The sequence below is a fragment of the Rhamphochromis sp. 'chilingali' genome (assembly GCF_963969265.1).
Source record: "Rhamphochromis sp. 'chilingali' genome assembly, chromosome: 2".
NCBI classification, from domain to species: Eukaryota; Metazoa; Chordata; class Actinopteri; order Cichliformes; family Cichlidae; genus Rhamphochromis; species Rhamphochromis sp. 'chilingali'.
The window spans coordinates 1,944,608-1,972,593 of record NC_137930.1 but is presented as its reverse complement, the minus strand read 5'-3'; the positions used below and the strand labels follow the sequence as shown (position 1 = coordinate 1,972,593).

Genomic DNA, 27,986 nt, shown 5'->3' with positions numbered 1-27,986 from the left:
ACTCACGTGCTCGTGCATACACACAGACACAGAGTTTGCAGCACACCATGGGGGTTTTATGATGGGGGCGCTTCTACAAAACTGTGTTTCAGTGGAAGATTTTGCAGAGGGACACCGGCCCGGCACATCTCCCCTTCTAGAAGATGAATGCTTAAATGAAGATGAATAAAGATGAACAAAGGTTTTGTGAAATGACTACTGAGTTCCGGTGCCGTCTCTGGATCCTTCGAGGAAAAAAAAGGACCGGGGTGAAACTGATTTCGTAACATTAATCACGTTTGTGCAAGGTGATTGCACAGTTTACCTGGTGGAAGGAAACCTGTCTCCAATCAATCTCAGTTGAATTTGGACCAACCGGTGAGGATTTACAAATACCTGCAGACCGACTGCAATCATCAGTCCGTCTGCACCGATGAGCACAACTCTTCACTGATGAGTTGCCAAACGGTTGTATTCATCTATAAAAGCAAAGTGCTGAGCGTCATTTTGGAAACAAACTGAGGTCCTGCAGCAACAACACAGCTATCTGTGGAGGAAGTTCTGTTTTAGATCTGCGAGATTCCAAGTGGAGGAAACGCTCTGGCTGCAAACTGCTTTACACAGTGTTTTGTTGGTGCTGCTTTCACCTGCCCGCAACCAAAGTCTGGATCTTGAGAACTGTTCTCAGAGACCTTTCATACGGCACGAGAATAAGACAGCGAGAAGCAGAAGGTCAGCAGGAGCATTCAGCAGCAGCCAGCTGTCATAGTAACAGCAGACAGGTTTGCATCTGCAGAGAGAGATCAGAGCCATTTAACACAAAACCAGCACAGGCTGAACGATTAATAATAATTTCTGTGCCGGTTTTCCTGATGATGCTAACAGAATTCCTGCTGCAGTTCGGACTCATCGTCACCATAAACTGAACCTGTGGCTCGGCTCATATGATCAGCAGATATTACAGGCAGGGCGAAGCTGCAGGCCCCGATCGTACGCTGAAGTAACTCACTGAGATCTGATGGCGGGAGGGAAGAAAATGAGTTTGACAGAAATGTAACCATAGCAACAGCAGCAGGTAGCATCCCTGGATGGAGACGGCACTATAGAGCAAAACGAGACTGCAGCGAGAGGCTTTTAGGGACAGCCTCTGTGTTCAAACTGATGGTTTGGAGTGAGCAGAGCCAAACAACCAACAATGAACAGATAATACAAATAAACTCTTTGTGAATGCCGTCACCTGACAGACACTGATGAGCGCCTGTGGGATGCACCCGCACGTCGATGGATCCAACCAGCTGCATCCTCTCATCCAGATGTGGATCCAAAGAGAACCAACACCATGGCAACCAAGATGCTCACCTCGCAGCCTCATAAGGAAACTGATGCATGGATCTAAAGTAGCTGAACCCATCCGTATACGTGCTGCACACAGTCTACAGCTGACACGATTTCCGTTCATTTGGATCAGACTGCCAGCATACAGACTTTGATTTCACTGATGGCCATCATCAAGCCTTTTCTCCTGTTATTCTTATTTCTTAATTTTGTTCATCATTTTCGGTTTAAAGCAAACAAGCAGCCGATATTTAAAAGAGGTTGAATTTGTCAGTAGGCTGATGATAAACGGACCGACTGGATCACAAATAGTCGGGACATCATCAGATCATCTCTTCCTAGGCAGGACTTTGAGCTCCGCCTGAACACCGAAGCACTCCGCTCACATTGTGTTTCTTGTCATTATCCTCTGAAGCTTATTAAAGACGACTGCTCGCTATGGAAAGACTCGCATTTAATTTCACACCTTTCTACCTCAGCTTACATTCACACCTCCCTGAGTGATAATTAAATCACAGACGCACACTTTAGTCACGGTTTGCACTGAAACCATCATTTCAGCTTTTGGTATTTCTGTCCAGAGTGTGCTCATCTTTATTTGTTTACATGTTTGTTAGTCAATGAATGCTGCACATCACTGATTTACCCGTGTGTGTGTTTTACTGAGATTTTACTCACTCTGGTACTGAACCTTTGAATTACTGAATAATAAAACACAGTGTTGGTTCAGCTCATTGAGGTTTGCTGCATTCGTTCATGCACAGCTCTCTGAGCTCTGCAGCAGCTCTGTTCTTCTCTACTTCAGTCGTTCTGTTCCAGACCTGCTGCTGTGCTGGGATCTTTGTCCTGTTGATGACCCAGTGTGATCCGAGCTTCAGCTGTGGGACACACGGCCTCACACTGACTCTACAGAGGAGCTCATGGTCCACTCAGATCATCATCCGTCCTCCAGCGTGCTGACCATGGCTGGCATAGCTGGACTGGCCATCGGGCATACCGGGCATTTGCCCGGTGGGCCGCTGGCGATTTTTTGTTTTCATGGGCCGATGGATTTTTTTTTTTTTTTTTTTAGGAAGGGTATATATAACGAAAGGTGTTGGATTGGCCAATTGGTCATGATCGACTCTGAGCTGGACCAATTACAGCCGAGGAGGCCGGATGCACCCTCCCCCTTGTTTAGCAATCACGTGATTTTCGCGCTTTGCATGCCGGGAACTCGTGGCAAAACAATCCAAGTACCGCATCAAATGCAAGAATTTGCAGCACCGCAAAACGTTCATTCTCCGGTTCCAATACCTTCTTGTTTTTTCTTTGCCGCACAAAAAAGGAATGTACAAAACAAAAGGAGAACAATGCTGGTCCGTACAAAGACAGACTCGACGAAAAGACAAAGAAAAGATACGAGGAAAAATCAGAGTGAAAGGGTCAGACCCTTATGAGCGCACAGAGTGGACAAAAGACGTTAGCGTGCTGCCCAACTTTCACCACGCTCATATTTATAATTATACGGTTCTTGGAGTGAGTGCACACACTCATGAACTTTAGTAACTTCAGGTCACTGCAACAAGCCCAGGTACAGTTTACCGACGGATGGGTACAGGACCTTGAAATGCACCGTGTAGAAAGTAAAGACCATCGTACGTATCATAATTTTACCAGTCTCACAAATCGTCGTCATAAATACACATTCCTTAACCGTTTATTAATATAACCTTTGAGCTCAACGGTAATTAATTAGTAGTGGAAATAATTTCTGGTAGCATTACAGAAATGTAGCAGTGACAATAATACTGTATGTTGTAATCGCACTGGGCAATTAGTGATACAAAACAACTGTTTTATCCTGTGAATAAAAGTATATGTTTTTGTCAGTGTACCATAATAACAGAAGCGAAATGCAATATTGTGTCAGGACAATTCACTATTTATGCACAATAAATAAAGGAGCATAGCGCGACAATTTCTGTTCAGCGCCAGACTTGCTTGTAACCTATATCACCAATTATGTTAAGAAAAATGACGCATTAACTACTACAAAACTCTGACCTTTGTGGGAATGCTTGGAGCAGACTAACATGTGAGCTGGAGTGTTCTGAGACGTTATATTTGGTATATCCAGACCATCCGTCGGCTCTTACTTCGGAAACATGGCTTAAAAAATTTCTCTTCAACGACGTAATCCGATTAAAAAAAAAAACGATCTCTTTACCCGTCGGCTTCCCGTGGCTGTCATGCGACCGGCTATTGCAGTTAATAATACAACAGCTTCTTGCCATTTTTTGGGTTTCTTTTTATCGCTGTGTAACTGATTTCAATTGAAAGCCTGCGTGCGCTAGTACCTCTTGCCACAAATTCCCAGAATCCTTTGCGGTTTTACCCCTGAATGACGTCACATTTCCAATCTTTATCCTGGTGGGCCGGTCTCTAGTCAAAATGCCCGGGCCGATTTTTTGTCCCAGTCCAGCCTTGATGGCTGGTAATTTTTCTCTTAAGTCCTATGGAAGCAGTGAGGGCTGACTTGGTGTTTATTGCAGAGTCGTATCAGAAATGCCTTTTTCACATGACGGTAACTGTCAAATCTCCAGATATGCTGTAGCGTTGTTGACAGATCATTGATTCCTAAGGAGATGATTCACCGTGCGACACAAGATTAAGCCACACGATGAAAAATGCCCCAGGCAGGCTGAGATGCAGAGGACCTCTTCCTGCTTCCTCGTCAGTTTCGAGGAGATAAGAGAAGTGAAAAAAGGAGATTTGCAAACACCTTAGAAACTATAATTCATCAATCATCCCAAATCGTTCTTGCTGCAGTCCGGACGTGCTGTACGCATCAAGTTATCTGACTCAAATGTCACAGAGCAGAGGGTCCCTGCACTTTTTCTTTTTGTCCTGATCTCACATGAGCAGGAACCCAGATTCTGCTCCTGCCGACACTCGCTGTCAGTAAAGATGAATGTTTGAGACCTCACAGCGTCTACCAGTGACATTACAAATTCCCCCTCTCCCCGCCTCGCTGCTAGGCTTTGTTGCCCGAGGTGTGGTCCTCCCCGAGTCCTCAGAGAGCCCGAGTCACTGATGTGACGAACAGGCCTCAAAGCTTTGGCGTGAAGCCTCACGCTGCTATCTTTCATCTGAGCCAGGCAGCGGGGAGTTTGGAGGCGATGCTCCGCTTAAACGATGAAATATGACCCGTAGCCCGAGGCTGCTTCCCCCCTCGACCCCCTCTCGCAACAACATCCAGCTCTCCTCGACAGCCCTGCTTTAAACGTGACGAATGACAAAGGCGCACCAAGGCCAGCTCTGTGGTAACACAAGGACCCCGAGTATCGTGTGAGGAATTATCCCGCTAATCTCTCAATAAAAAGTGACATGCGGGCCTCAGCTGGCGACGCATTTATATTCCACCGATGCTGTGAAAGTTTCACGCAGCCTCTGACTGGGATGACCCACAGTCTGGAAACTCGAGCATCAAATCGTCTTCTCGTGGCGCATGAGGCGAGGGCGCGCAGAGAGGAGGAACCCACGTGAAGCAGATGAGCGCTCGCCTCGTCGGCGTCTCGGAGCTTCTTTCTTCTCGCTGCCACTTATAATAATAATAATAATAATGGATTGGATTTATATAGCGCTTTTCGGGACCCCTCAAAGTGCTTTACAATTCCACTATTCATTCACTCTCACATTCACACACTGGTGGAGGCAGCTACAGTTGTAGCCACAGCTGCCCTGGGGCAGACTGACAGAGGCGAGGCTGCCATATCGCGCCATCGGCCCCTCTGGCCATCACCAGTAGGCGGTAGGTGAAGTGTCTTGTCAAAGGACACAACGACCGAGACTGTCCGAGCCGGGGCTCGAACCGGCAACCTTCCGATTACAAGACGAACACCTAACTCTTGAGTCACGATCGCCCACTTCCGCTCGTTCTGTGCGCTCTGTACCAGATCTGTCAGTCACATCAACCTGGCTGCTTCCTCCTCCCGTCTGTAGAGTTTCACCAAGTTACCAAGGCAACGGACGGATGCTGCTCTATCAGTCTCCTCTTCCTCCCTTCCCTTGACTTCAGTCATCCGTCTCCTGCGGCCAGAGCAGAGGCAACGCAGACCTCGATTAAAACGACTTTAGGTCAGCGGTCCCCAACCCCCGGGCCTCGGACCGGTACCGGTCCATCGTTTGGTACCGGGCCACGAGAGTTGAGGCTCAGGTGTGAAATGTTTGGTTTTCAGGGTTTTGATCGGTTTTCAGCGTTATTTTGTTATCGTTTTTATCGTTAACTCAGTTTTCCTGGATCTTTTCACGTGTGTTATATTTTGTTGTATTTATCCGCGACACCTTAAAGGCCGGTCCGTGAAAAACTTTGTCGGGCATAAACCGGTCCGTGGCGCAAAAAAGGTTGGAGGCCGCTGCTTTAGGTGATTCACACGCTGTGACAGTAGCAGATGGATGAGGGACGGACGCTCCGCCACGTCGATTGGGAAACACTCACTGTTTAATGGCGCTGTCACTGTGCGTTTGACTGTCCAGCACGCGGATGAACAGCCATTCATTCATGCTGTGAACTGACTGTTCGAGCTCAATCAGTCTCAGGTTCACCGGTTTTACACAGACAGCCTGCAATCATCTTGTTTTGGGGTGAACGGTCCTTTTAAAAGTACATTTATACCTCTTGCCTCTGGCCTTGGTGCCATTTATCCAGCTGGATTATTTTAGTGCGACTTGCTCAGTTTTGGAGCCTGTGGACGTTTCTGACTCTCTCCCTTTAGAAAAATGAAACTAGACGTTACTGGATGGCTTGTTAAACGGAGCAGAATTACTTCTTTTCAAAAATCACGACTTCATTTCTTTCTCTTTGCAGAAGTTTCATTTAAGAACAACTGTAACATTACTGCTCCTTTAGTTCGGCCTAATTTTAGTTCTTTCCATTTCCATATTCATTAACGTTGGTTTTTAATCTTTGCATCCTGTCTGTTTAAATCAAACTGCGGAGATGCAGGATCTTCCTTGGACACGGTTACCGCACTCTCTGTATTCCCGTCCAGGCCTTGAGGGCGTCCAGGAGGCCTCTTCTTTCCATCCATCAGCCTCCTGGGGTGTGACTGGCATTTCCACCTTCTTTCATTTGGACGCCAACGATTTCCTGTTCCTGAGGCATTGATTTCCATTTGCATTGTTGATGGACGCGCAGCCTCTCACCAGGAAACACCAAAGTTTAACACTTTGCTTCGGTTACTTGTTTTAGCCCCCACATAGCAAATCAAATGCATCAAGTTTTATTAATCAGATGAAAACACATCTCATTCTTTACTCTTCAAAACATAAAATTTAATACAGCATCTGGAAGAATATTTTTCTCATTGGTAAAAGCCCAGGCCCATCACAGGTGACCCCTCACACCCCGCCCACCACCTGCCGCCGCGCTCAGGTGGGCGCCTCAGGTCAATCAGTTCTCTTTTGACTGTGACATACACCGAGTGATATCTGAGAAAATCATGGAGCACTTCCATCGCTGACTTGGATGTTTTCTGTGATTAAAGTGGTGAACGTATCTAGGATAAAGAACTGAGGGGGAAAATGATAAATTCAGAGACTTTAAAATTTGAATTTTACATAAAATAAACAGAGTTTAGTGTAGTTTTAGGAACCACGAAGAAAGACATCCACACATCATTCATCGCTCCAGTTTTAGTCTTTGGTCTTAAAGTAAAATAAAAAGTAAGATATTAAAATGTTCTGAGAGAAACTGAACAGAGGCTCCATCGGATGCAGATGATTCTGCCGGAGGTCACTTCCTGTTAAAAGCGAGGTTTTCCTTCATAGCAGGATGTTCGGGTTTCTCTCTATAATCAGACGCTCTTTACGTCACAACATAAAGTGCAATGAGGTGACCGTTGTTGTAAACTGGCACTATATGAATAAATAAACCTGAATGGAATTTATTATTATTGATGGCAAATCATGTCCTGGATCGAATTCAACCACCAAAGCATAAAATACAAAGTACACAATGGTGACGGACGCAGAGAGAAAAGCTTCATCGCGGCCGTCTAAAAAAGGCCTTGAAGGTTGAATCGTCCATTTCGGTCTGAGATTCTGGGCTGAGCCACCACACACATCCAAAAATACAAACTGACCACGTGACCGCTCAGCGCCGGCCATTTATCAAAGATTTCACTGCAGAAAAACAGGTGAAGCTAAACTGAGTGTTAGAGCAGCTCCCAGTGAGCAGGAAGGGGGACGCCAGCCCATCCTGGGTCTCTGAACCCGACTCCCTGCTGCAGTAACGTGATAAAAACAAGCACCGACACACTGTGATCGACACAACAGAATAAAATAGCCTCTTATTGTCATTGTACGTGTACAACAAACTTCTAGACGCCAACAAACAACAATATTCTTGCATTTTCTACTTTTTGCTTCAAATGTCTTCTTTGCATCCGTGGAAAAGGAAAAACCCGTTTTTAACTTGTTTAAATGTTTTATTTTGTTCGGACACTGGAGGAAATATTGAGATGGACGCCCACTCAGCAAATATCTAAACTTCACTCGTCTGTCATCTCATCATCAAGTCTTACCCCAAAATCAAAGAAGAAGAATCTTAAACAGCTTTTGTGGGAAAAAAACAGTCGAGCAAAGTCACAAATCCATAAATCCACATCCATGTTTATGCTTCCACTTTTAATTCCGACTTAAACCGAAGAACATTAAGCTGGAGGTAATCCTCCGAGTGCACGGACGCCATCAGCACGTCTGTATGCCAGAGCTAAAAGCCAGCATTAAAAATATGATCTTAAATTTACTTTATTTTATGTCATTTTAATTTGTCATCATTACCTTGAGATGAACTGCTGGGAGCTGTGATTTAATGGGGCGCTGCTACGCTGCATATCGCACTGCAGTAAATGTCTCGGCTCTATAAAACGATGTATTGATTCAACAGTAAAACTACACTCAAAATTCCACTTCTTGGTTCTATAACTCACGCATATAAAAGGAAATTCCTCCACTAATTCTTCATGACGTGTGGCTGCACCTGATGACAGAGTGAAACCAGGTTTAAAGCAGGACTCCTGTGCAGCGCGTTCACACTTTGTTTGATTCTCTGCTCTGGTTTTAATGCAGCACCACCACAGGACCAATTAACGGAACTGTGTTAAAACGCTGGCGACACAAAGCCTGCTGGGAGCTCGGGGGGGCGGGGGAACGCCTCCTGGCAGCAGAGGAATTAGCCTGGATCAAAGCTCGTTTCCAGCGCTGGCTTAAAGGATGTGGAGCAGCTGGGACTTCCAGCTCATCGCCACATGTTCAGCTTAAACCGTCGCGTGTGTGGCGTCTTCTTTGCGTCTGGCCTAAACAGTGCAAAGGTGCAACATCCACTACCTGGATGTTCACCAGTGTCAGTGTGCAGAGCCTCCACACTGACACCGGTGAACATCCAGGGAGTGGACATGGAGATAGTGGACTCTCATAGGTACCTGGGTGTTCACCTGAGTAATAAACTGGACTGGAGCCACAACACTGATGCTCTTTACAGGAAGGGTCAGAGCAGACGCTACCTGCTGAGGCGGCTGAGGTCATTTGGAGTCCAGGGAGCGCTTTTAAAGACCTTCTATGACTCTGGTGGCATCTGTCATTTTTTTTCAGTGTGGTATGTTGGAGCAGCAGTTTATCGGCAGCTGAGAGGAAGAGGCTGGATAAACTCATCAGGAAGGCCAGCTCTGTTCTGGGATGCACCCTGGACCCAGTGCAGGTGGTGGAGACAGAAGGACTCTGGCCAAAATAACATCTCTGATGGACAGAGTCTCCCAGCCCATGCATGTAGATGTTGCTGCAGAGCTGCTTCAGTGACAGACTGCTGCATCCTCGATGCATGAAGGAGCATTTCTGCAGGTCCTTCCTCCCTGCAGCTGTCAGACTGTACAATCAGAACTGCTCCCAACAAACACAGATGTTTACATGTGCGCTGTAATAACTTCTACTGTTGTAACTGCACATTACTTTTCTCAGCTTATATATAAACTAACTTATTGGAAGTTACATGTCTACTTTTTAATGCACAGGTACAATCACACAATCTGCACTTTTCTACTTATTCTAAATATTCTTAACTAGGGCTGCTCGATTAATCGAATTTTAATCTCGATTACGATCTGAGCTTTCAACGATCATTAAAAATGACTGAGCCGATTATTAGCCCCTCCCTCGTGCTGTACTCTCGCGCTGCTCTGTGTGGCAAATCGAGCGCACCTCTCTGTGTTTCGAACACGTGTCACAACAATTTACACCAGCGGTCTCCAACCTTTTTTGCGCCACGGACCGGTTTATGCCCGACAATATTTTCACGGACCGGCCTTTAAGGTGTCGCGGATAAATACAAGAAATAAAATCAGTACCGGTACCGAAAAAAAGAAGATTTATTGATAACACACGTGAAAAGACCCAGGAAAACCGAGTAAACGATCAAAACGATAACAAAATAACGCTGAAAACCAATAAAAACCCTGAAAACCAAACATTTCACAGCTGAGCCTCAACTCTCGCGGCCCGGTACCAAACGACTCACGCACCGGTACCGGTCCGAGGCCCGGGGGTTGGGGACCGCTGATTAAGAGGACCCGAGGGAAGCTCGGAAAGCTGAGCAGAAGTTATTTGGAGAGGAGAGTGACTGCTGTTGGTTGAAAAGAGGTAAAAACCTTCAGTGGTGTGGAAACATTATGGGTTCAGTCAGACGTGGATCAAGTAGACACAGTGTGTAAACTTTGCTACAGTGTAGCTGCACCACAGAGCAACACTGCAAAGCTCACTAAACATAGATGTTTACATTTTTCATTTATTTCTTATATTGCAAACATTTGCACTGTTATCAGTATTTGCACTGTTTTATATTATTTTATGACAATCTTTAAAGTCATCATTCAACACATTGTTATTGTTAAATAAATATCATCAAATAATCGAGATCTCAATTTCAGTGAAAATAATCGTGATTATCATTTTTGCCATAATCGAGCAGCCCTATTCTTAACTATTTAAACATCTTTCAGTGTCCTGCTCTGTCTGCACACTATCTGTACGCTAGTTTGAACAACTCTGCTCTGGTAACTGTTGTCATGATGCAAATATGTAACAATTGTGTTTTTTTGTTTTCTGTTCTATGTCCTGTTCTTTTTGTATATGTGTGTTTTTTTGCTGCTGATACAACCAAATTACCCGTTGTGGGACAATTAAAGGATTATTCTATTCTATTCTATTTTATCCTATTCTATTCTATCCTATTCTATTTTATCCTAATCGCCTTGAAAACCTTTGAGAAGGAGGGTTTCTCAGGTGTAGCACTTTAACTGGTAGCAAAGCACACACTGTGCGTGATGAGCACATGACTAAACGGAGCCAGCAAACAGAAACGCCTTAAAGTGCCGAGTTACAGCTGAGCTCAACTCTGCCGGCCTGACATTAATAAAGCGCTCTGAGGTCATACTGGGCTGGGTTAGTCACTCTGTGGCGACATCCACATTTCCAATGTGGGATTTTTATCGTGTATTTATGCCAAAAAGTTGAAACGACATCCTGATAGAAAGAACTTTTTCCCTTTCTTTTCCCACCTGCTTCCTTTAAGTGTGTCGCTCCCTGCAGCGTTAACGTACAGCCTTCATCGTGCCCTCAATATGTCAACTGACTAACGGGTGCTGGGAGGGAGGCATCCGCCGCCACTAAACGGGCAGACAAGGAAACATTAGAGGAGAGCCGTGTGCTGCTTTGATGCCAGTACGAGATACTGGGAGGAAAACAAAGAAGGCGCCGTGTGGTTGGACGCTGACGACGTCTCCCGTATTAGCCAGCATGCAGAGAAGAAAGGACACAGACAGAAAGAGAAATAAATGGGTTTGCCTCCGAGTGTTTTATCTTTTAATTGCATCAATATCAGGCGTGGATAAGCATGTGCAGGCAGAACATTAGGGCAGGAGCAGATATTATGTTGTCTTGTATGTAGCGCTCTCCATTTGTAGTCTCATCCCACGGCAACTACATCACTGAGGAGGAGCAAACGGCGGTTTTGGTCGAAGTAGTTCGACAGCAACAGGTGTGCGACTTTACTCATCTTGATAATCGGTCACAGTTACACCTGTAATCATACAGAGGTCTGATTACACTCTTTGATTTGATCGGTAACTGAAGTACCGGCTGTAGGATGTCCAATCAGGGTTCTCACAAGGAGACAGCGTGGTGACCAATCGCTGGACAGCAACCAGGCAGGCCAGCAGGGGTGGGGTTTAATCCAGCTGTGGCTCAAAGAAAGCGCGTGAGTACTTCAGAACGAGAGTCGATGAAAAGCAAACATAAATTTAATGATTCACTTCAAGTCAGGTCCTCAACAGGAAGCCGTCATTGTTTGCTCTGGACTCTGAAGTTAACAATGCATTAGCAGCACATGAGAGTACTTAGAGTTTAAAAACGATCCAGTAGGTGAGGAGTGTTATAATGTAGGCGAGAGCTGTGATTAGTGTGTTCAGCGGTGTTGTTAGGTTGCCTATGAACAGGCTTCAGGGAGGCTGTGGGAAGATGACAGTTAGCACCTGCCACAGGCTAATCGCTGGGACGGGGTGAAGCGGACTCTCGTACTGGTGTTACAGGAAACAGGACTCACTAAAAGCCACAATCTTGAGGTTAACCAAAGTCAGTGACAATCCATCTGTCAGAGCAACAACTGGGATTAACTTTTGATTCTGCAAAGGAACCTGAACCTGAAGGTGGAGACGGATTCCACCTGTTCTCCATCCATAACGACAGGACAGTGGACCTGTGTCTGTCCACTACGACTTCTTTGGTTTTAAGGACGGTCTCTGAGCGGGACAGGTCGTCTGCCTCCGCCCTCTACGCTGTCTCACCTCCATCAGAGATGAGCCCAACCACGGTGGCGTCATCGGTATACATGATGATGACGGTGGTTGGGTGGGTTGGTGTGCAGCTGGTGGCTGAATACGTAGCCCTGTGGGATCAGGTGCTGAGTGACAGTGGGGGGGATCTGAAGGTAAACAGTACATGTGTACAGAACACATACTGCATGTATTATATAGATCAGGTGTGCTCCCAGCAGGTAAACTGAGCTGAATGTCTCATTCACTGCTGAGAAGCTGAGAAGTGTTTTTGCTTCTTTAAGACTGAAACCTCTGTGGGCCCGTTTAATTAGCCCGCCTGTAACACCAGTTTAATGGAAATCAGCTTCAGAGCCCAGCATGGACTCATGTGCCGTCTCTCAGATTTGGGTCTCCTGCTATTCTCCACCAACTGTGCTGGAATTATACTTTGGCAGCAGGACAAAGAGCGGACTCTGGCTCGTTGCGTTAGCATAAACGTGTGTCAGCATTTCACTCTGCGTGCTTACATGCTGTTTGATCCAAATCAGCAGTCTCCAACCTTTTTTGCGCCACGGACCGGTTTATGCCCGACAATATTTTCACGGACCGGCCTTTAAGGTGTCGCGGATAAATACAACAAAATCAAACTAGTACCGGTACCGAAAAAATATTTATTCATAACACACATGAAAAGACCGAGGAAAACAGAGTAAACGATAAAAACGATAACAAAATAACACTGAAAACCAATAAAAACCCTGAAAACTATACATTTCACACCTGAGCCTCAACTCTCGCGGCCCGGTACCACACGACTCACGGACCGGTACCGGTCCGAGGCCCGGGGGTTGGGGACCACTGTTCTAAATGATTATTTACCTTCAACAAAGACAAGAACACATAATTAGCTGTGAAGAGTTTCTCGTTCGCGGACGGCAGCCATTACTGAACGCTTGATGACACTTAATGATCAAATCAGATGATTGGTGGGTAAGTTCTGAACACAATCTTCAAATTCATCCATTTATTATGCCGAGCTGAGCTAATAAAGCTTCACGTCTGGAGATGAAGACTGGAAACAATGAAACCATGCACTCTTGTTCTAAAAGCAGATCTAAAACGTTTCTATCTAATTTGATGAACTTCATCCAGGTGTCACAGCAAGACACCTTTAATGACCACCTGAGACAGGTGAGGAGGAACGTCACAAACACTCTTCAGCAGTAAACCACAGCGACGAGGTCCCTCCGCTCTCTGGTCTTCACTGTACTACACGTGATTATTCACTAGCCAATTAGCAATCAGCAAGGCCATAAATCTGAGCTCTAAGAAGATGTGAATACTTCATTTCCTGCTCTGCTGAACAGGAATCGGATGAGAAATAAATATATAAACGTAGCGGGTGAACACAGACACCGCAGCCGTTCCGCTCATTTCCTCGCTCGCCCTCTCTTTTATGAAATGTGTTGAAGGAGGCAGCTGCTGTCTGACGCATGACAGCAGATTAAACCGTGTGAAGCTGTGCGATCGTACCGTGAAGGTGTAGTGACTGCCGCGGGGAAGTAAAGTCCAATTAACTTGGTTTCCATTAAACTGAGTTTCAGGCGCAAAAGTAGGAAAACATCATTTTGTTATAGAAAAATCAAACGTTCTTTCAGGTTCATCCTACGAGTGAAATCGTGTTATTTTTATGGTTTCTGAGCCTTACAGCAGAAATCCAACATTGTTTCCTCTTCCTGTTTTTGATCAGGTCGCTTGTCTCAGCCAACGCCGGGTTAAAAAAAAGCCTTATATCCACAGTAAGCACCGCCTCCTCGAGCTTCTAACCAGTAATCTGCGATTACTAATCGTGTCTTTGTTATGTAAACAATCACATTTAAAGTGTGCGACAGTGTGGAAACAGGCGTACATCAACCCTACTGATGATCTTTGAACTTTGTTATTCCCAGGACATCAATTATCACCAGTTTGTCAAAGTTGCTGGTCACCACCATGATGACAAGACTCTGTCACAGCTGGAGAGGCATGAAGCTACTTTTTGCACATTCCTATTTTTGCAGTTTTTGCACTTTATGTAGTCCTGTGCTGTACCACTGCACACAGTTGGAATGACAATAAAGCCACTTGGCATGAAGCGAAGCTGTTGCTGGAGGACGCCTGCAGCCGACGGCGCTTGCTCCTTCTTCTCCTTCTCGTCTTTGGCCTGTCGTTGCCGCTGGTTGGTGTTTGGCAGCGTTACTGGTCGTCGCTGTTGTTGGCCGGTTGTGTTGGTGTGCTGTAAAGGTTGCGCTTTGTGTGTCAGTGCTACCGTGCATGCTTACCGCGTCTATATTTTTATAAAAATCTACAATGTTTTCCTCAACACGATAAATCTTTGACACCTCACAAACAAAACATGAGCAGTAATTAAATTAAGACTGTTGGTTAATTATTATTGAAAGTTTCTTGTGGTGCAAGATTGGAATGAAACGAACCAAACAACCATTGAAATACAACATTAAACTTCTTCCCTGTTATCGGTCTCTAATGTTACGTTACCATTAGCAGCCTGCAGGAGGACATGCGTCTGCTGCCCATCAGCCTCCTAATGTCTCATTTTCCTGCTGTTTTCACTTGGAAACACTCAACCCATTATTTCTATTCAATGGGGCACAGTGACCTGCATTTAATACGGTTATAAGAACCTACTGGTATTTAGAGGCGGCCACCTACTGGTTACATGTGTGACACTGATGAAGAGTAATAACAGTCATTTAAGGCTGAGAGCATGAAAAAGAGTAGACATCTACCTGAAAGGTGAAATGGTTTTAAAAGCACGTCACACGTCTGCGCCCCTCCGAGACGACTGGAGAATTATTACTCCACAGATACTCATCTTAGTGCAGGGATATGAAACTTCAAGTGAATCTGAGAGCAGGAGTCAGTTTTTCCAATTATTAGGGAGGCAGATCCTCATAATATGTGTTACAGTAAAAGACACTGACTTTATTTATGGCTGAATTCAGCTGATAGGTTTTTAAGTTAATGAGGAAGTACTGCAGCTCTTATAGATGTGAGATCCAATAAGCTGATAGCGTTGTTTTGGTGGGAAATCTCACAGACCAACGCGACTGGATAAGACGAGCTTGCACTGGAAGAAAATGATTTATACTGAAAAACAAAGACATCTGACACAATCTGGGGAATCTTGTTTGAAATATGTGGAAAGTTTAATTGGACTCCAAGACCCAAAACAGCTTTTTGTCATTTTATGTCTCAAAATTCATCCTAAGTGTCGACCTTTAAATAAACTGGGCTGTGCACGCCCACCCATCCAGAGTTTGAAACGCATTAGTGTGCTGCTCAGTGAACACCTCGGTTACAATACTACGTTTAGCAAACCCCTCGTAATTTTCTTTGAGTATGAATGAATATCACTGCAGTGGTGTTGCAGAGTGACCTGTTCTGCTGGGAGTCGCCTCGTTTAGACGAAGGAAACCAGCTGCTGTGGCATCATGAGCAATGCTTCACCTCTTTTTAAACAGCGTGCAGCAAAAACGCAATTTGTTGCAATAACTGTTATTCCAGCTCCTTCAGTTTGAACTCCTTCAGCACACGAGCACGGCGCTCATTTCTTTGACTCCCTTCGTTATTTCCGCCTCGCTGTTTTCACCGGGTTTCTTCTCTCCTGTCGTTTGCATCTGTATTTGAGACGCTTATAGAAACCCCACAGGCTTTTTGCTTCCTCACCTCAACAGTCTACGCCTCAGAAAATAATAATAATTTTAAGAAACGACTAACTGAGACTTTGACACGTGTCCTGATCTCTGGAGACGTTGGAGAAAGAGGCATGTAGGTATAGAGAGATAACAAGAAAGAGTCTTTGCGCTGAAACGACAATGCTTATTGAAATTACTGTCGAAGGATGAAACGATGCTCAAAGAGCTGCAGAAGGGGGAAGATTTTAGTTTCACACCTCAACCCTCTCAGGCTCAAATTAAACTTTTTGTTGCTATGCACGACCGAGTCCTGCAGTGGTGCTTCTGAGTAAAAAAACTCGTATGTGGGGTGATCAGATTGTTAGTTTTTACTGTTGCAAATCGGCAACGTCTGCCTGGAGAGGGTTAAAAGTCTCAGTGTGCCGTAGGTGCTGAAGATTACAGACGTGGGAATGAAGCCCGTGTTTATAACAGTCAGGCTTACATTTCATCTCATTACGATAATAACCAGGGAATGAAATTAACACTCGAACGTCCTGTTGGGGAGCCCGTGAATACCCTCAGGAGCTGAGACACGTCAAATCTGTGCTGCGTTACCTGCCACAAATCTCCACAGTGGGAAGACGTTTCCACACGTCCTCTTCTAACAACACCAGCAACCCCAGAAACACGACTGAAGCCATGTTCAGCGCGCCATGACTCGCAGAGACCCGACGCGTAAACGGCACACGTCACAATGCAAAAGCACGCCCTTCTCATTTCATACGTGTAGCCCAGGGGTGGGCAAACTTTTTGATTCGTGGGCCACATTGAGTTCTAACATTTGACAAATGGGCCGGAACAGGAGTAGATAGATGGCATGCTTTGAAAACATCACCTCATTGGGGGAAAAATACACATCTTGGGATATGGAGAAAACATGTGCTTTAATTTCATTTTTTTTAAATGAAGAAAAGCATTACAATAAAATCTCTGACTTCGAAATGAGCCTTTAAACACTGAAAATCAAATAAATGAACATTTTATTTTAAAGCACTGAAAGTTCTGTTATCCTTCAGGATATCACATCACTCTCCTCCTAACTTTTTTTTTTTTTTTTTTCCCCAAAAACGGTAGGAGATGCAGATGTACTTGTCCTGTTCCTTTTATTCAATTTGTTTCTCCGGTGCCAAAAGTCAACAACGACCAGTGCAAGTTCGAAACAGTTGCAGCAAGTCAGTCTGTGAAGCGTTATATTTGATCTGCGCGCACTGTTCATTTTAACAACGTGCGTATCACGGAGAGACACACATTTTAATGGGAGCAGTGTTGTTGGTCTCCTTTTTTAGCCAGCGCATCAAAGTCTGGAGTTAGTTTTGTTGTGGCGATTCTCAGGATTGATCTGAGGTGTAGGTCTGTTAACTTGGATCTGTGGCTGGCTTTGTTGATGTTCATGACGCTGAATGTCTGTTCACACACGAAGGTAGAGCCGAACAAAGCCAACATCATCTGCGCTTTTCGCCTTAGATTTGGAAACGCGGCATCATTGAGTGAAGCATAGAAGTCATTTAGTTTCAGAGAGCTGAATTTCTCTTTTAAGGCAGGGTCGGACTGAAGGTCGATGAGTTCGAGCTGAAGCTCCTCTGGAGCTGTTTCGGGGTCTTGTGACAGAGGAAAGGCCACCAATTGAAGTGACTTGTCAATTTTATCGAAATCCAAAAACCGACGGCAGAATTCTCCGTGCAGTGCATCCAGTGACTCACTGTATTTCTTTACTTTTGCTCCGGCCTCTTTCAGCGTGGCTAGTGTAGGAAAATGAGTGAATGACTTGTTCAAAATCTGCCTGGAGAATAAAGCCAGCTTGGATTTGAAGGCTTTCACGTTTGTGTGCATGTCATGCACAAACTGCTCCTTCCCCTGCAGTTTCACGTTGAGCTCATTCAAGTGTGAAAATATGTCCGTAGCAAACGCAAAGTCACACATCCAGCTCTTGTTGCTCAGCTCAGGAAATTCATCAGTCTTCCCCTGCCGCTCCAAAAACACGCCAATCTCCTCTTTGAGCTCCCACACTCGTTGAAACACTTTGCCCAAACTCAACCAGCGGACACGGGAGTGATAAAGCAGGTCCTGGTGATCCGCATCAGTTTCCTCCAGGAACTCAATGAACTAACGGTGCTGAAGTCCCCGTGCGCGTATGAAGTTGACAAGTTTCACCACAGGATTCACAACATGATTCAGCTGTAACACTGATTTACATAGAGATTCCTGGTGGAGGATGCAGTGGAGGAAAATCACATCCTGGTCAGGGTTTTCATCTTTCACTTTATTCTAGATTCTCCTCAGCAGGCCAACGTTTTTTCCCGTTAAATTTGGAGATCCATCTGTGGTGACGTTAACAAGCTTACTCCAGGGAAGCTTCATGTTTTCGATGGCAGCAGACACTCGTTCAAACAAGTCCTCTCCCCGTGTTTGTCCTTTCAGAGACTCCATTGTCAAAAACTCCTCCGTTATTTCAAAGGTTTCGTTGATTGCTGGTGATATCTTCATCTATTAGTTCTACACGGCGAGTCACTGTCCGCCGTGATAAACTGATTTTCTCAAATTTGTCTTTGGTCTCTGGGCACAAAATACCTGCTGTCTCTACCATACATTCTTTTAAAAACTCGCCCTCTGACAGTGGTTTGCTGGCCTTTGCTATTTTGAATGAAAGCATAAAACTGGCCTTGGTACTTGATTCTTGAATGGCAGTTTGACGGTGAAAAAAACTTTGCTGAGCCTTCAAATTAGCTGCCAACTTCTCAGCAGCAGATTCCCGTTCTTTTGTTGAGAGCTTGCTACCATAATTTGTGTGCTTTGTGGCAAAGTGACGGCTAATATTATACTCTTTAAAAACCGCCACAGTTTCTTGGCATATCAGGCAAACAGCAGATGATCGGTGTTCAGTGAAAAAATATTTAGTTGTCCACTCCTTTTTGAACACTCGACATTCTCTGTCCACTTTCCTTTTCTTGGGTCCGCTCATCTTCATAGAGGGGCGGTAGGTCACAGGGTAAAGTGCAAACGTGGAGTAATAGGCCTACGCCGCTTCACCTCAACAAAGCCAATATATCTAGAGTGCGCCATCTAGTGAGGAAGCATCAGAATTGCAGGGGAAATAAAACATTAACAAGGTTAATTTATTACATTTTTTTTTTTCAAGTTTGGCGGGCCGGATCAAAACGTTTAACGGGCCGCACGTGGCCCCCGGGCCGTAGTTCGCCCATGCCTGGTGTAGCCTCTAGAATCACTCTCATCGCAGGGCATCAAAACCAACATGGCAGACAGCGCCGACGACAGAAACACACGAGCTGGTAGTTCGGCACACGGGACATCAAGAGGAGGAACGATGCGTTAAAGCCATGTAGAGGCGACCTGCCCCTGAACCTAACAACGTCAGTGACTCCTTCATATCACGTCCGAGATTCTTTGTCATGACCTCAGTCAGTCCAACTTCAACTCGGCCGCTGCCAAACCTTCGTATTTTTCGATCAGAGGTTGGGGAGGTGGGAAGGCTCAGCCCCGTTCCAGGTTTCCTCTGTGCGTGGATAACAGCTCTCACTGTGGTTCTCTGGAGCCTTAAAAAGTCTCTGTGACCGACTGATGGTGTCACTGACTGGGTCGCGGCGTGATGTGCTGCTGTTTGAGATCTTTCAGCCTGCTTCACTTTATTTTTTTCAGCAGGTGTGACAGAGATCAGGTCTGGATTGTGAAATTGAACTCTGCATGTTGCATTTACTTGGTTATCTTTTGTCTTAAAGTTTGTTCGATGAACTGAAACAACATGAAAGTAAGAAATCAGAATGTGGCCAAATCCTTTCTTCACAGCCCTGTTTCTAAGGTTCAGCATGAATCACAAGTTTATCAGTTTGTATCTTGCTTCATATTTGTGATATTTGGGTTTTATTCTGACTTGCAGACACCAAAAACCTACATCAGGTTTAGGAAAGGCCCAACGTTAAACAAGTATAACCTGTACTTACATTTCATTTATATATTTTAGCATCCTCTCCTTCATTATTTGAGTGTTTTGTTAAAGTACTAGAAATACTAGATTATTTCCAGTCTGAGCTAGAAAAACAAGAACGACAGTGAAACGTTCGACCAAGAACTCGTGATTAGGATCTCCAACTCGAGCCAAGAATAAAACCTCAACGTGATTTCAGGGAAACTACAGAACACAGGTCGTCATAAAACCGGTTACCCGACCAGCTGTTACTTGACATGATTCTTCTTCACTCACTATGTGTTAACAGACCTCTGTTATTAACCTCTGTCTCTCTTCCACAGCATGTCTTTATCCTGTCTTCCTTCTCTCTCCCCAACCAATCACAGCAGATGGCCCCGCCCCTCCCTGAGCCTGGTTCTGCCGGAGGTTTCTTCCTGTTAAAAGGGAGTTTTTCCTTCCCACTGTCGCCAAAGTGCTTGCTCATAGGGGGTCACATGATTGTTGGGTTTTCTCTGTATGTTATTGTACGATCTACTGTACAATATAAAGCGCCTTGAGGCGACTGTTGACCGATTCAACTGTATAAATAAAGTTGAATCGAATTATTTCAGGTTTCGTTTCTCTGCGTGTCTCCAGTTGGCAACGCAGACGACTCTTTACAAAAAGGACGTCAGTCTGCCGCTGTTCGACTGTCCCCTTTACAACATGAACCCAGCACATCACAAAACTGTAACTTATTAAAGTTCATAATCATTATTTACCTCACACAGGGTCTCACAGCCCCTCAGTTTATCCTCCATTTGACATGAGCTGTCGAAGCTGCTCTCTCTTTACACCAACTTGTCTTTATGATTGGCTTCCCCTCATAAACAGAAGGCCTGACCAGCAGGTGGGTGGGTCTTCTGACCACATCTCTCCCACTCATCCAGCTTTGGAACAGGATGTGTTTGACAGAAAATAAGGAAAGGTGGAGTAGATCCCCTCTGAAATGTAACATGAGGAGCTGGGAGTTGGTAAAAGTGACTCTTCTCACCAGTGTAACACCCAGTTCACAGATGACAGTACTGGGATGAATTTTCGGTGCTTTCCTGGCACTTCTCCAGGCTGCTGAACCTGATTGAACGTCGCTTTGCCTCTGAGACAAAAGTCTGGAGAAGTGGTGGAAAAGTTCACATCTAACTAACTTTGGGTTGGGGCTCATCTCACCACGTTACCCGACGATCCAGGATAGCCGTCATTAAAGCTTTCAAACCCTGCAAAACAAAAGGAGCGCAGGAGCACGGGACTCCATACGTCGTTCGTGGTGCAGATTTATAACCCGCCTGAAACATTTCCTCCCCGTCCTGGAGAAAATGATGTTTTGCACAAATCTGTTCCGAGGCCGCTCAGAGGAAAATGGTCGAACGTAAAATCAATCAGGTTTGGTCTTCACCAAACAAACAGCCACGGAAGCGCCGAGCTCTCCAGAAAGAAAGGGACGCAATTGCTTTCCTTCTCCAGCACGTGCCAACCAGCGTAAATAAGACTTTACTCTACGGACCGGCACATTCCCCCGAACGATCTTCCTTAAAACGAGTGCCAATTACAAGCCTCGCCCGCAGCGTAGTCGCACGTTTGAAATTTAAATCCGAGGCGGCCTCGCAGGATGATAGACGCGGCTTTACGAGAGATTTGAACACAATCCCCAGTGATGAGGTGAGGCGATACAGATCACTTTCACATGTGGAGGACTCGCTATCTGCTGCTTTGAGGAAAGATCCCCCTCTTCTTCAAAGGGCTGCCACGTAAACGGGTGGTGATTTAAGATTGGAAGACAAACAGAGAAAAAGGCAGAGACGGGAGGAGGGCTGAGGTGCACTGAGCTGATAACGCCACAAAAACAGCAGATCGAGTCTAAATGTCAGAGAGATTCTGCACTCAGGTGAACTTTACACGACCAGTGTCCCCATTTCCCTTTCCATCTGTATATGGCTGTGCAGCTGTGTGATGCTGCTCTGCCTCCCCTCCTCCAGAAAGAGGCCTCTTTATGCATTCAGCTACAATATAGGGGCTCAAAGTGAGCAGCACTCAGACTCAGATTAGGCTAAATTACGGTTCGGAGCTGCTGTGCTCCGTGCACCGACAGGAACACACTTTTAGAAACATCTTTTCCTACAAAAGCGCCGACTCTTGAGCAGAGAGGAGCTGCCATCCGGGCAAAATCACAGAGGAGGACTCGTCTTCCTGCCTCCTGTCACAGATTGCCTCAAATAACAAAAAATTAGGGGGAAAATGACAGAATCATCGTCACGCCATCAAACAGCTGGAAAAGGCTGTTAAATCTGTCAATTTCATTGTGAAATCTCAGTTTTGTGGGTCTCGGAGCAGCTGGAGGGACTGCAGCTTCTCCAGTTTGAACAGGTTGAATCAGTGTGTGTGACGCTCACAGGAACATCGATGGAGCGGCGGACGTCTGGGACTGAGGACGGACGGCTGAGACATTCCGGCTGCACTCGGATGCAAAAACTTGTGATTCTCCAGCGAGATTTGTCTAATGAGCAGCGAAGGCTCTGTGTGCGTCGGTGCTCTTTCGATGGACCACACTCGCTGTTTGTTATGTTTGGTTCACTCGGAGCAGAATCCGCCGCGCACGAAGCGGATGTGGGAATCTGACTTACCTGGAGACGAGACCGGGGCGTCCGGCCGAGTCACAGTTTTCAGTCGAAGAGTCCAAACTCGAACCACGAGCATCCTTGTTGTTTTATTCAATGTTCATGGAGTCAAGAATTTCGAGACTTAGAGGAGCTCTAATTAATATTCTACCTTGGGCAAAAGACTCATAGACCGCACTGTGGTATTAGTTCATCTTATCTTATCTTATGCACCACAGTGCGGTGGCCATCGTTTGCCTGCACACAGAATACGCAAAAAATCCATATAAATGCAAAACTCACCACTCCCCGAGTTAGCAGACTTACAATCCTTCCTTTGTCCAGATCTTAGACGGATGGATCAATGGACCGACCAAACTTTCCAATCACAACTTGTATAGCAAAATCATCAAAAGTGATTTAGCCTCCAAACCGGGAGGAACATACCGCCCACAAACTTAGTTTCTAGTTAAAACTTAAAAGTCACTTCCAGAAATCCTTTTAACGGACCGAGTGTCCGTTTAACAAAAGGAAAACACTGGAAGAAAACGTGCATACATCCCTGCTTTAATGTGTTTCTGACTTTGAGGCTGCAGTGTGTTATCACAGCTATAATCCAACTGTTAGACCAACGGCTCAGCTTTGATAAAAAAATTATATTAGTTTTATAAGTGACTCATCTCCTTGTACCCGTGAAATGTCAGATAAAGAGCGCTCCTATTGTTCTCGCTGCGCTAAGCTTTCCAAAGCAGCCGCCATCTACAGAGAGACACACAACAAAACAAATGTTGGGAACACGTTCCCCATCAGAGCTAGCAAACTTTTTAAAATACCGCAGCCGCTGTTAATCACAGCGTTTCGTGGCTTCGTTTGATTTCTCCAGCAGATATTTGTTATCTGTCACTTTCAGATCATTCTGACACGCTGGTTTTTTGTTGTCCTTTTCTTGCAGGTATTTTGTTCAAACACGTCTTTATACTCAGTGATGGTGTTGAATATGAGGCTGTGAAAAGGTTTCTGCATCAACACAAACCCAGCAGCTTAGCTGTGTAGCCGTAGAGCGACTTCTGAGACTCGTCCACACAAAAACAAACGTACACGTGAAACGTGAGTGAAAGACGCACCGGGGGTTTTGTTTACATCATCACCGTCCGATAATTTCTCAACAAAACAACCATTTCATGCACACGTGTGTCGTTTGGTTTATTTACTCACACAACAGACACGATGTCACCTCGTTGGACCTGGTAGTTTCTCACACTCCAACGATTCAGCAGGACGACGTCACACTTGGACCCCCCCTCTGGGTTGAGGAATGGCTGAACACAGAACCACAAACACAGTTTATAGAAAATCACTGTTCATAGATGTTATGTGTACAATCTTTGCAATGACAGGAACCTATTAGTTAAAAATAATCTCAGTTCTTATGGTCTTCTCCTGGGGTAGCACTAAACTGACTGGGAAAACAGCTCAAATCTGGCTGATAGCAAGACAACAGTTTGTGGGTGTGGCCAAAAATCTCTCACGTTCAGAAGCCAGTCTTTGTCTTCGGTGCAATTTTGAGATCTATGGTCAGAACAGGAAGCCGTTGAAAAGTAGCCGCCGAACAAGAAGACTAGATTGGAGGGAGAGCAGCCGAATTAAAAATCAGGTATGGTTTGTGACAGCGGTCCCCAACCTCGAGTCGTTCGGTAGCAGGCCGCGAGAGTTGAGGTTCGGGTGTGAAATTTATGGTTTTCAGCGTTTTTACCGTTATTTTTTATCACTTTTATCGTTACCTCAGTTTCCCTGGGTCTTTTCCCGTGTGTTATGAATACATTTTCTTTTTTTTGTACTGGTACTGGTTTTATTTTGCTGTATTTATCTGCGACCCCTTAAAGGCCAGTCTGTGAAAATATCGTAGGACCGGTGTGTCGCGCAAAAAAGATTGGGGACCGCTGGTTTATGATTTTAGTTTAGCTTGACCAGAACGTCACTTTGTGGGAGAAGACGAGCACACAGGGAGCCAAGCCTGGTGAGGTTGGGTTGCTTTTAGATGTACACTGCGCAGGCGAGAGATGGCATCAACATGGTCCGGGTCATTTCTGCATAAGGTTCTCCCACGGGCGCCGGCTCTGCACTGATAGTCCGAGCCCAGGGCGCGAACTCAGGACTCTGTGCAGTCCAAAGAAACAAGCAGCATTCAGCTGCTCACACACTGGAGCTAATGGACCATGCGTGGGTTTGAGAACTGTAGACTCTCCTACTGAAAACTCCTCCATGGTTGGATCCAGAGACTGGACAAGGGCTGTCACAGCAACCGCATGAAAAAGTCCATATGACACGTGAGAGTCCTGTTAGTCTTTTACATGATGTATACGCATTCACTGTTCGAGGGAAAGTTTTCCCTTTTCCATACGAGTTGGCAGTAACATCTAAACTTTCCCCCATCTCTTTCTGCAATCCCAGAATGACTCCACGATGCTGAGATCGGGGGCTTTGTGGGGTCCACACCATCTGTTCCAGGACTGCTTGTTCTTCTCTGCTTGATGATAGTCCTTTATCACTCTGGATGAATGTTGGGGCTCATTGTTGTGCTGCACAATGCATCCGAGATGATCCCACGCGTCCCCGACGGATAGGAATCTGAGCATCAGATGCATATAAACTTTTTGCACAGCAGTGTGCATTATCTACAGAAATTATCTGGTCTCCCGCAGAGTAAACAGCAGGCACCGTGCTCTCACACAACACATCAGCACAACCGGTAAATAGAAAGGGAGACACACATCCGTTGGCGAGAAACGTGATGTTTACGCAGGGCAAAACTTTTATTTGGTTTGCTTTAACAACTGGCGATATCCACACACCCCCTACAGAATCCCAACATTGACCCCCATGAGGCCGTTCCTCCTCAATATTCACCCGGTAACACAATTATAGATGTGTTTGCTAAATCTTTATTCAGATTAAAATGTTAACGTTTACCCAGAGGTCAGTGTCAGGGGGTTACCTACATAAAAAGGTTTTCTCATCTGAAGGCTGGGCACTGTTAACAGTTCAGGGTCAGCTCTAAGCAATAAGAGCAGAAAGACACCAGACCTACAGACTCCATGTAGGGGTTTAAGGTCGTTGGTATACTGTCTGAGATAGTTTCATTATTCTCATACTGCCTGTAAATCATCTGCTTCATGGATGGCACCAAACAGCACATCTCCATCCTCTGCAGCATCTTCACTAGGGCTGCCACAAACGATTATTTTGATAGTCGACTAGTCACCAATTATTTTTGCGATTAGTCGACTAATCAGATCATCATCCATTGGACGTAAAACATACAGCTTATTGCACCAGCAGCATCTGCTCTACCATCATAATGATCACTATCATTAGCTTACAGCTTTAAGTGTTTAAGGTCTGTTCTAACTAAAAATAAAGACAAGATGATAGTTTGTTAAATTTTAATGAAGTTTGCAGATTGTTTCGGTGAAGTTTAATAAACTCCTTGCTATCTAAAATATAACAGGACACCGGAGTAAATTCTGGAGCATCTCACACTTCTGATAATCAGCTGTCTGCTTGACGTTTATTCAGCTGTGTAAAAACTATAACTTTAATCTCAGCCAAACCGATTTACTCAGGAACAAATAAAATACTGAAAAAGCCAAACAATAACATTTTTAAGTTATCTAAGTGACTCATATATCATGTTTAACCTGAGTAGTGAAAGACGGCGGTGGGGTTGAAGATGATTTGCCAGGAGTCCGGTGTTCTCACGGCTCTAGTTAGCCTAGCCCCCGGCTAGCTATCGAGCTAGTGGGTAACAGACGTCTCCGAAAATGTCGGAGCGCTTTTGAAAATATGTGGTGTCCTGATAAACTGAGCAGATATTTGAGGTTTACACAGCTACATTCTCGCCTGAAAATATGTTAAACGTTTATTTTGTGACCCAGAAAGATTAATAAGAGTAATATTAAAACTAACTAGCTGCCGCCATTGTTGGAAACTGCGCTGGGCTGCGCTATGAATTCTGGGACAGTTTCTTCTTCTTCGGGGTTTAACGGCAGCTGGCATCCTTGTACATGCAGTGCTGCCATCTTCTGTTTCAGTCCGTTATTACACTCTTAAATCCTGCTACTTATTCCTGCGTCTTTCAGGATCTTACAAAGCTTCAAACGACGCGTCGACTATTAAATAGGTCATCGACGATTCTGATAGTCGATGTAATCGTGACTAGTCGACTAATCGTGGCAGCCCTGATATTCACCTTCATAATTGTGTTAATCCAACATTTGTCCACCTATTAATCTATTATCTGATGTTTATCATGCGTCACAGTCAGCGGTCAAAGCAGAGAAAGCCAAGCCTCCTCCCCCCGGATGCCTGCTTGACCTCTTCCGGCGTGTCCTATTCCTACTCCAGGGTCACCTGGCAGAGCATTCTTGAACACGTCATCTAGAGTCCAGGAGATGCTGAAGCATCTCAGTTGGCTCCTTTGAATGTGGAGGAGCAGAGGGTTTGCTCTGAACTCCCACCCCAGCTCTAAAGCCAAGTCCCTTCAGAGGAAGCCCAGTTCAACTATACAGGGGTAATGGTACTAGGTGAGGGTAGGACCTTGGATCAATGATCAATCCTTGGGACAATTTCAGCAAACATTAAAATTATTTACAGTCTGTGCATTTACATGTTAAGGTAACACCTGCATCACAGAAAACTTGAATGTTGCCACTAATGACTATCATACATATAATTTTGTAACAATTAAAACCCAGTTTCAACCTCCCTGCATCGGTCCCTGTTTCTTTAATCTTCTGCTCAGCCTCCCCACACCCCGATGACTCGGTTTTACTTTGAATTATCACCCCAGCTTAATGAGTTCCCTTATGGTTATTATAGCAATGTACTGAACTATATGTTCTGCTGATTTATGGATGGCAGAACTCTGCATACGGCACCTTCAGGGACATTTTCTCCCAAAACAAATGCAGCGAGTTTAGAATTAAACTTCATCTGAAGAAATACCACATATAACCCTGACGCCAAATGTAAAACAAAACCTATATAAGAAAACTTCGTGTGTCAGCTCTTTACTTGGTGCAGCTGCTGGATTTCAGTAGTTGGGTCTTAATTGAAAATGTAACTGCTATGTAAAGCCAGAAAGTTTAATATCAGGCTTTAAAGGGGAACATGCATTAGTGGTTTCATATTTAAGCCCATTAGACGGAGGAAATAACGTGTTCTCGGATCGATCTCCTACCTTCCAGGCAGCCATTGTTTCGGTTTAGTCCAATAAAGCATGAAAATCAAGTTTCACAGCTGTGAACAATGGCTGTGATTCAGGTCTTCTTATTATTTCACATTTCAGAGCGAGCCACTGGTGAGCTGCCCAACTTTATATGCTGGAGCTAAGATGTGGCTCCTAAACTGTCTCTGTAAGGTTGAGGTTTTACCCTAAACCACGAGTATCTGTGAGCCTAAGGAAGCAGCTGGTGCCTAAATGACAACAACCCAAACCAAGAGTAAAGAAACATCAGAAAGCAGCACAAAAGTT

At 45.0% G+C, this 27,986-nt stretch overlaps 1 protein-coding gene across 1 annotated transcript in view; it reads right to left on the bottom strand.

Annotated features, from left to right (window-relative positions):
• immp2l (inner mitochondrial membrane peptidase subunit 2) overlaps positions 1–27,986 on the bottom strand; it is a 202,566-nt gene that overhangs the window by 141,393 nt on the left and 33,187 nt on the right. Inside the window, exon 3 of the mRNA XM_080874409.1 lies at positions 23,669–23,772. Coding sequence (XP_080730535.1) covers positions 23,669–23,772 — 104 coding nt within the window. The remainder of the gene's footprint in view (positions 1–23,668; positions 23,773–27,986) is intronic.